General features: G+C 47.2%; 1 protein-coding gene across 3 annotated transcripts in view; it reads right to left on the bottom strand.

Annotated features, from left to right (window-relative positions):
• Nucleotides 1–12,546, bottom strand: part of C2CD3 (C2 domain containing 3 centriole elongation regulator) — a 53,650-nt gene that overhangs the window by 32,179 nt on the left and 8,925 nt on the right. For all 3 annotated transcript variants that reach the window (XM_051608641.1, XM_051608643.1, XM_051608642.1), the window contains exons 9-16: nucleotides 12,394–12,545; nucleotides 10,507–10,722; nucleotides 9,952–10,064; nucleotides 8,066–8,184; nucleotides 7,469–7,591; nucleotides 4,106–4,582; nucleotides 2,383–2,534; nucleotides 34–277 (exon numbers count right to left, since the gene is read on the bottom strand). In XM_051608641.1, coding sequence (XP_051464601.1) covers nucleotides 34–277; nucleotides 2,383–2,534; nucleotides 4,106–4,582; nucleotides 7,469–7,591; nucleotides 8,066–8,184; nucleotides 9,952–10,064; nucleotides 10,507–10,722; nucleotides 12,394–12,545 — 1,596 coding nt within the window. The remainder of the gene's footprint in view (nucleotides 1–33; nucleotides 278–2,382; nucleotides 2,535–4,105; nucleotides 4,583–7,468; nucleotides 7,592–8,065; nucleotides 8,185–9,951; nucleotides 10,065–10,506; nucleotides 10,723–12,393; nucleotide 12,546) is intronic.

Raw genomic sequence — 12,546 nt, 5'->3', positions numbered from 1 at the left:
AGAATGGGAATTTCCTGAGCAATAAATAAATACCCTTGTGGGCTGTGTAGGAGGAGGGTCCAGAGAGTGGGCAGGACGTGGTGGGACAGGAGGGATCCTTCCCTCTTCGCTTCTGAGCCGCTGCAGCGCCACTATCTGATCAGCTGAGCCCATGGCAAGAATGACCCTCAGGCTTCCACTTCTGCTGCCAGTAAAAACATCTATCACAGGCATATAGCTGTCCACAGCCACCACTGGGTACTGGGCTTGAAGAAGTAGGTGGGAGATCTTTGGATCTCTAGAATAGATCAAAACAAACCAAGCCCCAGCATGAGAATGAGCCACCTCAATAAGAACACAGAATCAGTCATTTTGGCCGGAAAAGGCCAAAAGCCCTTTCAGATCCTCCAGCCCAACCCTTCCCCAGCCCTGCCAAGGCCACCACTGCCCCGTGTCCCTCAGCACCATCTCCAGGGCTTGGAAACCCCTCCAGGGATGGGGACTCCCCCCTGCCCTGGGCAGCCTGGGCCAGGGCCTGACAACCCTTGCCAGGAAGGAATTGTTCCCCAGATCCAACCTCAGCCTCCCCTGGCACAACTTGAGGCCGTTTCCTCATGTTCTGTCACTTGTTACTTGGGAGAACAGACCAACACCCACAACATGATCACACACCTCATTTTAGATGGGACTTTCAGTGCAGTTAGAAACCAATCCATCTCCATTCCTCAAGAACCCACCTCAATTAGATTAGTCTCCACAAAACACTGGTTCAAGAGCTATTTTCAGCAAAGATCATAGAATCATAGAATCTTAGGGGTTGGAAGGGACCTCGAAAGATCATCTAGTCCAACCCCCCCTGCTAGAGCAGGGTCATCTAGAGCACATCACACAAGAACGCATCCAGGTGGGTTTTGAATGTCTCCAGTGAAGGAGACTCCACAACCTCTCTGGGCAGCCTGGTCCAGTGCTCTGTCACTCTCACAGTAAAAAAATATGTTTTCGTATATTCACCTTGAACCTCCTATGCTCCAATTTCCACCCATTACCCCTTGTCCTATCACTGGTCATCACTGAGAAAAGCCTAACTCCATCTCCCTGACACTCACCCCTTACGTATTTGTAAACATTGATGAGGTCCCCCCTCAGCCTCCTTTTCTCCAAGCTAAAGAGACCCAGCTCCCTCAGCCTCTCCTCATAAGGGAGATGTTCCACTCCCTTAATCATCTTAGTAGCTCTGCGCTGGACTCTCTCAAGCAGATCCCTGTCCTTCTTGAACTGAGGGGCCCAGAACTGGACACAACACTCCAGATGCGGCCTCACCAATGCAGAATAAAGAGGTAGGAGAACCTCTCTTGACCTACTAACCACACCCTTTCTAATGCACCCCAGGATGCCGTTGGCCTTCTTGGCCACAAGGGCACATTGCTGGCTCAAGATAAAGCACAGCTGTCCCAAAACCAACATGGCCTTAGCTATAAACCAGCCTAGAAATCTGAGTGAGGTCATGAACTGGAACAAGACTCTCCTTAATATCCTGCAGCCACATGATACTTTTATGAGGCAGTTGGGTGCCTTTGGGGATGGACTTAGGCAGGAAGAAAACAAGGAACAAGGACAGTCTACCAGAAAAAAGTAAAAACCTCTGATAATAATATACTGCAGATATACCCAAGTAAGCCACAGTGGATTACTTAAAAATTATACAAACGACACACTAACAATTAACAAAGTAGGGGACAGTCAATTCCAGCACCATCTGATTTCCTCCTGTCACTAGTTTGATCAAAATAAAAGGAATTGATCCTTTGCATCAGAAAGAATCTCTTCTGTTCAGTAATCCTATTAATTTAAATTACTTGACCGAACAAGTAGCCAAAATATGGAATCAAAGTGAACAAAGAACTCTGGAGAGACCCATCAGGTAAGGTGATAATTAAAACATGAAGTACTCAGAGACCTTTTTCATGAAGAGATCTCTCTGAAAATAAAAGCATTATCCTGTGCTGTGCAAACTGACAGCAACCCCTTGCTATGGGATCTCTGCAAAGAAGAAAATCCCTCAATCAGCCACAGCCCTGGGGAATGCCCAATGGAAATCCATGCTTCATTTCCCTGTGCAGTCACTTTGATCTTAGAGCTTTACTCCTTCACAGGACCACAGGTTAACCTGGCTCCAAACCTGACAGTGACTGTATTTCTGTGCAAGGACAGTATAACTTACCACAGACTGCTCAGAGTGTAGGGAAGGGCCAGAGGAAGTTTGGCAGGACAAAAATGCTTTTTGCTATAAAATCTAATTAAGAACTCTCCCACACAAAGCCCAGACTCCATCCTTCCATTCATTTTCTGAGCATCAGTCAGGATATTTCCCAACCCAAGAAAACATGGCATAAAAATGCTTACTTGAATGAGATGTAAAACTGATGCAGAGGAAGCTTCACTAATCCTAGCAGTCTGTCACAGCCAGGGCTTCCCATCTTGTTCCATGCTTCAATAATCATGATGTTGTTCTTCAGCCTCTCCAAGTGTTTGGAAGTCAATGAAAAAGGCATCACCTGCAAGAGTTCAGTGCAGAATCAGTGCACACCGAATATACTGGCTGCTATTTGCTAAGTACAGGGCATTCTGGTCATGCTACATTATTCCAGGCTACAAAATTGTGCTCCTAATTTCCATTTCTAAATGGAAATTTAAAATTAAGTGCATACTTGACTAACAAGTTTCAGAAAACTGGTGGGCTTGAAAAAGTTGGCCAGGAAAATAAATGCAATTTAGATAAATGTTAACATAAGACACATGCTATCTCAAAAAACACTGCTTTTAACTTTTAACAGTTGTTGACTAAACAACAGATAAATCATTTCAGACAATTGTTTCAGATGTCTTTGGCTCTGGTTTTAGATTTCTCTCAGCTTAAAACTAACAAGTTTCACTAATCACTAGGTACTGTTTGAAGTAAAACAAATTCATTTCAGCATCCTGACACCTCCAAAGAAAAATGTCCATAAAAAAGGAAACTGGAGAGAGCCCAGCACAGGCCACTGTGATGCTGAAGGGGCTGGAGCATCTGCCTGTGAGGAAAGGCTGGGAGAGCTGGGGCTGCTCAGCTGGAGAAAAGGAGGCTGAGGGGGGATCTGATCAGTGCTTGTAAATATCTCCAGGGGGTGTCAGGAGGGGGGGGGCCAGACTCTGCTCAGGGGTGCCCAGTGACAGGACAAGGGGCCATGGGCACAAACTGGAGCACAGGAGGTTTGACCTGAATGTGAGAAAATCCTTCTTGACTATGAGGGTGACAGAGCCCTGAGACAGGCTGCCCAGGGAGGCTGTGGAGTCTCCATCCCTGGGGACATCCCAGCCCCACCTGGATGTGTTCCTGTGGGATCTGCTCTAGGGGATCCTGCTCTGGCAGGTTGAAAAGTACAAACTCCTAACATTATTCAATGCCTGAAATTCTGCTGTTTGCAGGGAGAAGGCTCTGGCCTGCATTAGGACAGTAGCCCACACATCTCTGCCAGCACACCCATGGAGAAGAAAAAGAGCATTCAGCAATGGAACAAACAAAAAAATTCTACATCTACATATTAGGATGTCACCAACAATACCTTTTCTTGCCAAAACACAAGAAAGGACAAATGAACTTTTTTCAATTTTATTCTAAACTTTTCTAACTATTTTTCTTCTGTGCTTCAAAGGTCTCCTTTGCTATTTGGATGATTCAAGGAACTGCATTTCAAGTTGTACAATCAGCCAAACCAGTACTGAAAAGACTTATCATATACTGGAAAGAGCCAAGCAGAGAAGTTCCTACATATATAAAAGTATAGAATCTCAGAATGGTTTGGGTTGGAAGGGACTTTGAAGATCATCTAGTTCCAACCCCCTGCATGGGCAGGGACACCTCCCAGCAGCCCAGGCTGCTCCAAGCCCCATCCAACCTGCCCTTCAACACTGCCAGGGATGGGGCAGCCACAGCTTCTCTGGGCAACCCGGGCCAGGCTCTCCCCACCCTCACAGCACAGAATTTCTTCCTAGTATCTCACCTAAATCTCCCCTCCTCCAGTAACTTTGAAATATTTTTGTTAGTGGGGAATTTCAATCGGAGTTAGGGGGTAGATTTGTGACTTGCCTGAGAAAAATTAAAGGCAGGTTGTGTTGTGCCCCACACGACAGCAGACCTCGTGGCCTCCTCGGTGCTGAGCAGCTTGCAGTTTAGATACACGTTACAGGAACTGTGGAGCCCACAGTCTCCAGCAACAAACTCCTTCCCCTCAGGCACCATCAGCAGCACGTGCAGTAACAACCCATCTTCTTCAGATGCAGTTTTTTGTGTCACCAGAGTCCGGGCTGCAGAGGCTGGTGCAGCCTGTGGTGAGTGAACGACGCTTAGGGTGGCAGCTCCTGCCTTCTGTGACTCCTCCTGGTGAAGTGTCAAGCAACGAGGGCTCTCTGCGTTTACACTCCTCCTGTTGGGCTCCCTGTTGGGCTCCTGGAATTCCAGCCGGGGACTCCTCAGGGCATGAGGTGGGATTGGCTGCGCAGCCGGTGCTGACCGGGCAGCCGTGGGGGTGAAGTCTTTGTTGTCGGCTGCGAGCTCCAGGGACACCTGCGGAGGGCAGGGCTGGTCAGGGGAGGTGCCTCACCCAGAGACTCGAGAGGGCAATGCAGGAAAATGCTCTTTTTATTCAAAAACTGTGTTAGATCATCACCCCAAAGGCTGACTTTTAGACACATGCTGGTTGCAAGCCACAACTGGCACTGCAAAATAAGCTGCAGGAGGTCTTTAGCAAAGAAGGCAGGAACTGAAGTCCAAAACCATGGGACTACAGCTGAAGAAAGGAAAAAAGTTCAAAGCAATCACAAGTTTGACTGAGAAAGGAACCTAGCCAAGGTGGAAAGAACTGTGACAAACTATCACAGTGTCATTTGCTCCTCTTTGCTACAGCACTGGCTGCTTGAGCAAAAATATGGAAAAGAAGCTTTTCTAAATGTTTTCTTTCACTTTTACACTCCCTGCTGATTTTACCTGCCCCTAACTCCTCTCCCTTCTGTGGGCTCCTTCTTCTTCTCTCCAATGATCTATATGTCCCATTGCATTTGCCTTCTTTTTTTCTAACATTGTTCTTTTTGGCTTTTGTTTTGTTTTTTAACACTCTGTCCTACATCTGAATCACCTCTTCCTGTTGTCAGAATTTGTAAAAGAAATAATTAGGTTGGTATGATAGAAAAGGTGTGTGTGAAAGCAATGAAAGCAACACCAGAACAAAGGTTAAAGGATTTTCAACTGTTAATTTCCAAGTGTTAATTGCTAGAGCATCATAGATCTGCTGGATTCACTCACACCACAAGACAGCAAGAAAGGGAGGAACAAACTGAAGCCCGGAAGATAAGTGAACAGGATAAAGACAAGGGTTGGAGCCATAAAATGCCCAAATAAGGGAAATAAAATAGACTCAAGAACGTTGCCTAAGACTTAGGGCAGATGAGACAAAATATTGCAGCAAAAGATTCCAAACTCTATCTGCTCCCAAAGGGTATAAATACCATGTCCAAGGATGAGGAGTTCAAGGCCATCTCTCAGAAAGAGCCCAAGAAATGTGATGTGGACTCAACAGCTGACAGCCCTCTTCCTCCAAGCCCTGGCTGGAATAGCTGAACACACAAATACTGCTGAGAGGGCAGGAAATCTAACAGACAAGGTGACTAAAATCCATTTTCTTTAAGTATTAGCCTCCCCTTCAGTAAGTTCATAGAACCACAGAATCATAGAATGGTTTGGGTTGGAAGGGACTTTGAAGATCATCTAGATCCAACCCCCGGCATGGGCAGGGACACCTCCCACCAGACCAGGTTGCTCCAAGCCCCATCCAACCTGCCCTTCAACACTGCCAGGGATGGGGCAGCCACAGCTTCCCTGGGCAACCTGGGCCAGGGTCTCCCCACCTTCACAGCACAGAATTTCTTCTTAATGTCTCACCTAAACCTCCCCTCTTCTAGTTTAAAGCTGTGGGAAACTGTTATTTTCTTCCCCACATCAGTCTAAACAAAATGCCTTTTAAGCCAGCGAAGGCCTCTCCTGATTACTCCCAGCTAATGGACTAAAACAGACTTGCTTCTCAAGGACAACTGAACCCAAAACAACAGATGTGGCCCGGGACAGAAAGGATGGGCGACAAGCCACCCTGTGCCCCTGGTGTCACTGCCCTAACGTGGGGCTCATGGACGCTCGTTGGCTCTGGACAGTGACACTGACTGGACAGGTGGGTCAGGGGGTATCAAAGGGGCGAGGGCAGCAGGTGGGCCCTTCCCTCCTCCCTGAGGCCCGTTCGGACGCTTTCTGCCTGGGACACCCCCCTGCTGCGGACACTGGTGCTGGGACCCTGCCTGCCTGCCTGCCCCGGGTCCAGCCTGAGCCTCAGCGCCGAGCGTGCCGGGGTCCCGAGCCCTGGGGTCGGGGCCAGAGCCCCCTCCCCGTGTTGCTCCTCTCCTCACACTCGCCCCCTCCCGTGTTGCTCCTCTCCTCACACTCGCACACACAGCGCGACCTCTTCAGCAGGACTGAGGTCGGGTTTCCTTCCCTCCTTCCCTCCTCCCTGTGGTCCTTAACCCTATCCCTCAAAAGCACCTTTGCACTGCCTCCCTAAAGGACACTTGCTCACTACATGCATATTGATATCCCTGGTAGCCATTCACCTTTGCATTGTCCCTAAACATCATCCTTCAGTTTCTGTTAACCATTAATAAACCGATTAGTTTGCAGAGTAAATCTTGGCTTCAGAGGCAATTTCTGAGCGCGGTGGGGTGGGGGTGCTTTCTAACTACCACCCTGAAATTACGGCCCCACAGCGGCCGTTCCTCCGTGAGAGGCAGCACCACGTGTGACCCTCGGGCTTATTCACAAACCTCTCCCCATCAGGAGGGGGAGTCACAAAAGCACCTGACAGCCGGGAGCCCCCCGGTACCGGCTCGCGACAAAGCCATCACCCTTTCTCCTGTCACTATGTGAAAAGTTCCTCCCCAGCGTTCTTGTAGGTCCCTTTCAGGTACTGGAAGGCAAAGAAGATAACTCCTGAAGTGAGAAGGTGGCACCAATGACAGGAAGCATCAGACCTCTGCATCAGGAGAGGCCTCAGCTCATGTCATGTGTGGAGCAGAAGCCAAAGCTGCCAGCCCTGAACACAGGCCATTCAAAACCTGCCTGCAGAGTGATTCTGTATTGACCCTCACTTCACCCTGGAGCCAGAACTTCACACAGCAACATCCTGAGATATGCAGGAGGTTCAAAATATTTCTCCAAAACCTCATAAGAAAGAAAATAAAGGTTCATGTTATCTTGTATTGTTTTTACAAACCTTCATACCCAGGAATCTGGTAAATTAAACCAAGAGAGAGAAGGAAGAGAAGAAAAAATTAAAACCAAGAGAGAGAATATGCAGCCAGAAGTAGGAACAACAGGTGGTTTAACTCAAACCCCATATGGTAAAACACATACCTTGAGTGGTCCAACTTGTGTCTGACCTTCCTCCTTTTCCACAGGTATTTCACAGCTGAGAGAGAGCAGCTCAGACTGAATAACCTTGAGTAGCTGAAGTGCTGCTGAGCCAATGGCCACGGGCTGAGGGCAGAAAAATAAGCCATTTTGCAAGATTTCTGTCAGGCCTAAAGGGAGGGACTTTTTTTTTCTTGCTGGTCGGTCTCAAAAATAATTTAATTGGGTGGCAAGATTAAACAGGAATTGGTTCAACTGTCAGTATGTGCACATCTCCCTTCATCATCTGAGCAACCTGGTCTGGTGGGAGGTGCCCCTGCTCATGCAGGGGGACTGGAACTCAATGATCTTGATGGTCCCTTCCAGCCCAAACCAGTCTGTGATTTTATGGTAACTGGTAATGGTTAATTAAGGGGTGGCACAGCCAAGCCATGTTACTTTGTTTTGCTTCTGATGGTTAAGATGGCAGCAACTACAGGAAGGTATCGCAGAAGACTTAGCAAAGCCACTGCTGTCTGCCTAAGTGTTGGGAGGAAACAGAAATGCAAAGAACTTCTTTGCTTTTCAACACACCAAGTAAAAACGACTTCTGAAAAGTACCTTTTTCTGTGTGCTTTTTCTCATGAAGATTTTAAAAGCCAGGTCAGAGCTCCACCAGTGCTCTATCATCGTCCCAGCGAAGCGGACGGGGAACACGAACCGCTGCTGAAATGTCACCACTGCAAGGAAGACAGAGAGTTTTCTGAGCTGGATCCAGAGCTCACCTGCCTTTTGAGCTGGATCAGGAGCAAAGAAATCTTCAGCCTCTGCAGAGAATATGCAGGGTGAGTAGAGACACACCAAGTCCAGAAGGTATGAGGGGAAAGTGGTGGCACTTCTTTGGAGGATGGACAAGCACAGAATCCAAGATTAAGCGAGGGTGGGAGCTGAGGGGGAAGGGCTGTGGCTGGAACCCTCAACAAGAATCTCTCAAGGTTTCAACCTATTAAATTATGTAACAACTCTGCAGGTAATTTGCAAAATCATAGAATCATAGAATGGTTTGGGGTTGGAAGGGACCTGAAAGATCATCAGGTTCCAGCCCCCCTGCCATGGGCAGGGACACCTCCCAGCAGACCAGGCTGCACAAGCCTCATCCAACCTGCCCTTCAACACCTCCAGGGAGGGGACAGCCACCACCTCCCTGGGCAACCTGTTCCAGTGCCTTCCTGCCCTCATGGGGAAGAATTTCTTCCTCGTGTCTCACCTCAATCTCCCTTCTTTCAGTTTAAAACCATCAACCCTTGTCCTGTCATTGCCCTCTCTGGTGAAAGGCCCCTCCCCAGCTTTCCTGGAGCCCCTTCAGGCCCTGGAAGGTGCTCTAAGGTCTCCCTGGAGCCTTTTCTTCTCCAGGCTCAACACCCCAACTCTCCCAGCCTGTCTCCAGAGCAGAGCTGCTCCAGCCCTCCCATCATCTCCATGGCCTGTGGTTGACTTGACAGCTTCTTCAAATTATTTTCAGTCCTAATTTACTAGGGTGCAAGAAGCTGGAATCTTAACTATAGAGAACTACAGCAGGAGGCTGTATGATCTTTGTAGCACATAGAGCAAAGGTTCAGAAGAATTAGATGTTTGGTCTGGACCCAAATGGAGAATATACAAGAGAACTAAGAATTATCCCCAGGTCCCTCAACTGCCACCCAGAAAGATACAAAGCCAATGAATGGGAGAGGTATTTTAAAGTCACCCTGGAATTCCAGCCTCTGGGAAAACTGGGCAGAGAGGATCTTGCTCAAACAGTTTCTCTGCTCACTGAGGACGGAAACATCCTGAACTGTTCTCAGACACTGGTGACTCTCAGTAAAGAGATTAATGTCTCCTGAGTTGAGCACAGGAATTGTCAGAATCTCTTGCATCCATTGGACTTTCTGAGCTCCTGCAGATGTCATGAGACTTACTGCAGGATCTGGAAAAATATTTATTTGGGATATAAATGTCTCTGGTATTTCTAAAAGTACTTTTTCATCTTCATACCATTGCAGAAAGGACTGGAACAGGTTGCCCAGAGAAGCTGTGGCTGCCCCATCCCTGGCAGTGTTGAAGGGCAGGTTGGATGGGGCTTGGAGCAGCTTGGGCTGCTGGGAGGTGTCCCTGCCCATGCAGGGGGTGGGACTGGATGAGCTTTGAGGTCCTTTCCAACCCAAACCAGTCTGGGATTCTATTAAATGAAGGAATGGGCTTAATGACCTATTATGCCCTGAGGAAAACAAATGTGAAAATACCAATATTAAAACTTCTTGAGAGCAAAAAAAACCCCCACAAAACTCTTGGCTTCCTCCTCCCTCAGAGGAGCACTCCACTACCTGCAGTGCTGGGAGAGGTGCTACTAGTCCCATTATATTTTTCAGGCAGCAGAGAAAATACACAGGAAATGCTACTAAATAATTTCCAAGAGAGGAAGGAGTCACCACTACTAAAGTCAAGGGGGAAAACCCAATTGCTCTTACCATTGTCTGTGATTTTACTTGAAGCTACTCGAATTACTTCTGTTGTTATGGAGATCTGTCCTGTTGCATCCTTGGAGGCTCCCACAGGAAAGTGGTACTCAACAAAGAAGGTACTATGAATCAAAAAAAAGACTGGATGATCACAATCCATCAAAAATCTCATGTACATAATGAAACTGAACAGAGCAGGCAAGTTTCATGTACACAGTTTCTAAAGTTCATCTATTTTTTAAGAATAATTGCACCACCTATTTTATTCTTCCAATGGATGATGTAAATGTTAAGATTACCCCCCCAAAACCCCCCTCCTTTTCTTTTTAATGTGCAAAGCACATTTGTACCTGCACTTAATCCCAGAAGCACAGCCTGACCTGAGCCCATGTCAGGATAAATTACTGACACTTCAAACCTACAGGGTACACCTTCCTGAGAGAAGCAGAGAAATGGGAATACCTCAGGAGCCTGGAGAATTTACCTAAACTGGATTCCACCACAGACTTCAGAGAAATCTACCTTGAAGGCACAAATAAGCTGGTGAGAAACAATCCTCCTTACCACTTGTTAACTGGAGCAGGCTTTGGAGGCTTCCCTGTCAAACCTTTCTTTCTTGGTGTAATCTGGATGCTCTCAGGAGGGATTTTCAAGCTTTCAATGATGACTCTGGCCAAATGTATTTGCCCCAGCAATGCCAACCTGTCTGCACCCAAGGATGTCACAGGAGTTGCTTCTGGGTGATCTTCTGGTGGAGCAAATGATCTAATAGGTAAGCAGCTGAAGAGAGAAAACTGAGAATCAGGACTACATGAACATTCTGAACTCAATAACACAAAGGGAAAATTGTAACTTGGTGGGAAGGACATTGAGAGCCTGGAGAGAGTCCAGGGGAGGCCATAGAGATGATGGGAGGGCTGGAGCAGCTCTGCTCTGGAGACAGGCTGGGAGAGTTGGGGTGTTCAGCCTGGAGAAGAGAAGGCTCCAGGGAGACCTGAGAGCACCTTCCAGGGCCTGAAGGGGCTCCAGGAAAGCTGGGGAGGAATGTGGGACAAGGGCAGGGAGGGATGGGACAAGGTGGGGGAATGGTTTTAAACTGGAACCAAGGGAGATTTAGGTAACACGTTAGGAGGAAATTCTGTGCTGTGAGGGTGAGGAGAGCCTGGCCCAGGTTGCCCAGAGAAGCTGTGGCTGCCCCATCCCTGGCAGTGTTGAAGGGCAGGTTGGATGGGGCTTGGAGCAGCCTGGGCTGCTGGGAGGTGTCCCTGCCCATGCAGGGGGTTGGAACTAGATGATCTTCAAGGTCCTTCCAACCCAAAACATTGTATGATTCTTTGATATTATTTAAACACTGCTCACCATTCATTGAAATGAATATATTTTAAAATGTATTTTTACAACAAATGTGTTGGTCTCTGTGACAGAAATCTTACAATATAAACTATCTGGGGAACATTAAAAAAAAAAACCACACCAAAAAGCCACACATGTTCCACATTGATGGAGTTTTGACAAAAGCTTACGCAGCCTAATTCTTCAAAAAGCAAACTTGAATTTAGTGTCACATACAAAAAAAGGCAGATAATAGTTGTACACAGAGACAAATCTCTGCTGCAGGGCAACAGCAAAAGGATTTCTATCAGCATTTAAAATCTCACTTGCACTTTATTGGTGAGATTGGACTTGTCAGGGTTTTTGTGTTGGTACCTCTGAGGTGAACTCTGTCCCTGTAAAGCAGATACCAACTTTACACACTTGGTGTATAAATTTGTGCACAGAGAGATAATAGGATGGGAGTCATTTCATATCTGTTACACACACAAGGCCACAGAGCTGCAGAGAACTGGTCTGGAGGCTGCTTTTTTTCAGCACAGGGACTGATTTATCATGAAGGCCACACAGTGGTTATTGTGTCAGGAGACAGGGCAAGAGTTCAGACCAGAGCCCTGCTCAGGCCTCAGCATTTCTGCCTCCACAGTTCAAAACATCATCACATTTTTGGCAAACTCATTATTTTAACTAATGTATAGAAACTTAGAATGGTTTGGGTTGGAAGGGACCTTAAAGATCATCATGTTCCAACCTCCCTGCCATGGGCCTCCCTGCCATGGGCAGGGACACCTCCCAGCAGCCCAGGCTGCTCCAAGCCCCATCCAACCTGCCCTTCAACACTGCCAGGGATGGGGCAGCCACAGCTTCCCTGGGCAGCCTGTTCCAGTGCCTTCCTGCCCTCATGTGGAAGAATTGTCTAACCTGACAACATCCAGAAATTCCTGGGTGATGATGAACCTCCATAATTCCCAGAGATGCCAGGAAACCTCCCCAGCAAATCAGTTATTAAGTGAATGGTGTGATAATAATGGAGCACAATAACATAGTGTGATTCCTGCAAATACTAACTTAAAATGAGTAGTATGCTACCAAAAAATAGTTAGGAATGCAACTATTTACCTGGGTTTAATATCTGTCACCTTCTGAGCCTGATTAAAGGCATTGGAATCTTTCTGTAGATTTGCTTTCTTAAGAGTTCCTGTCTTGGTTACTTTTTTGGAGGAGATAACTTCATCATCACTGAGGACATCACTTAAACTGGAATCAGATTTC

The sequence above is a fragment of the Apus apus genome, chromosome 1, assembly GCF_020740795.1.
Source record: "Apus apus isolate bApuApu2 chromosome 1, bApuApu2.pri.cur, whole genome shotgun sequence".
Classification (NCBI taxonomy): domain Eukaryota; kingdom Metazoa; phylum Chordata; class Aves; order Apodiformes; family Apodidae; genus Apus; species Apus apus.
This window is presented reverse-complemented; position numbering and strand designations above follow the sequence as displayed.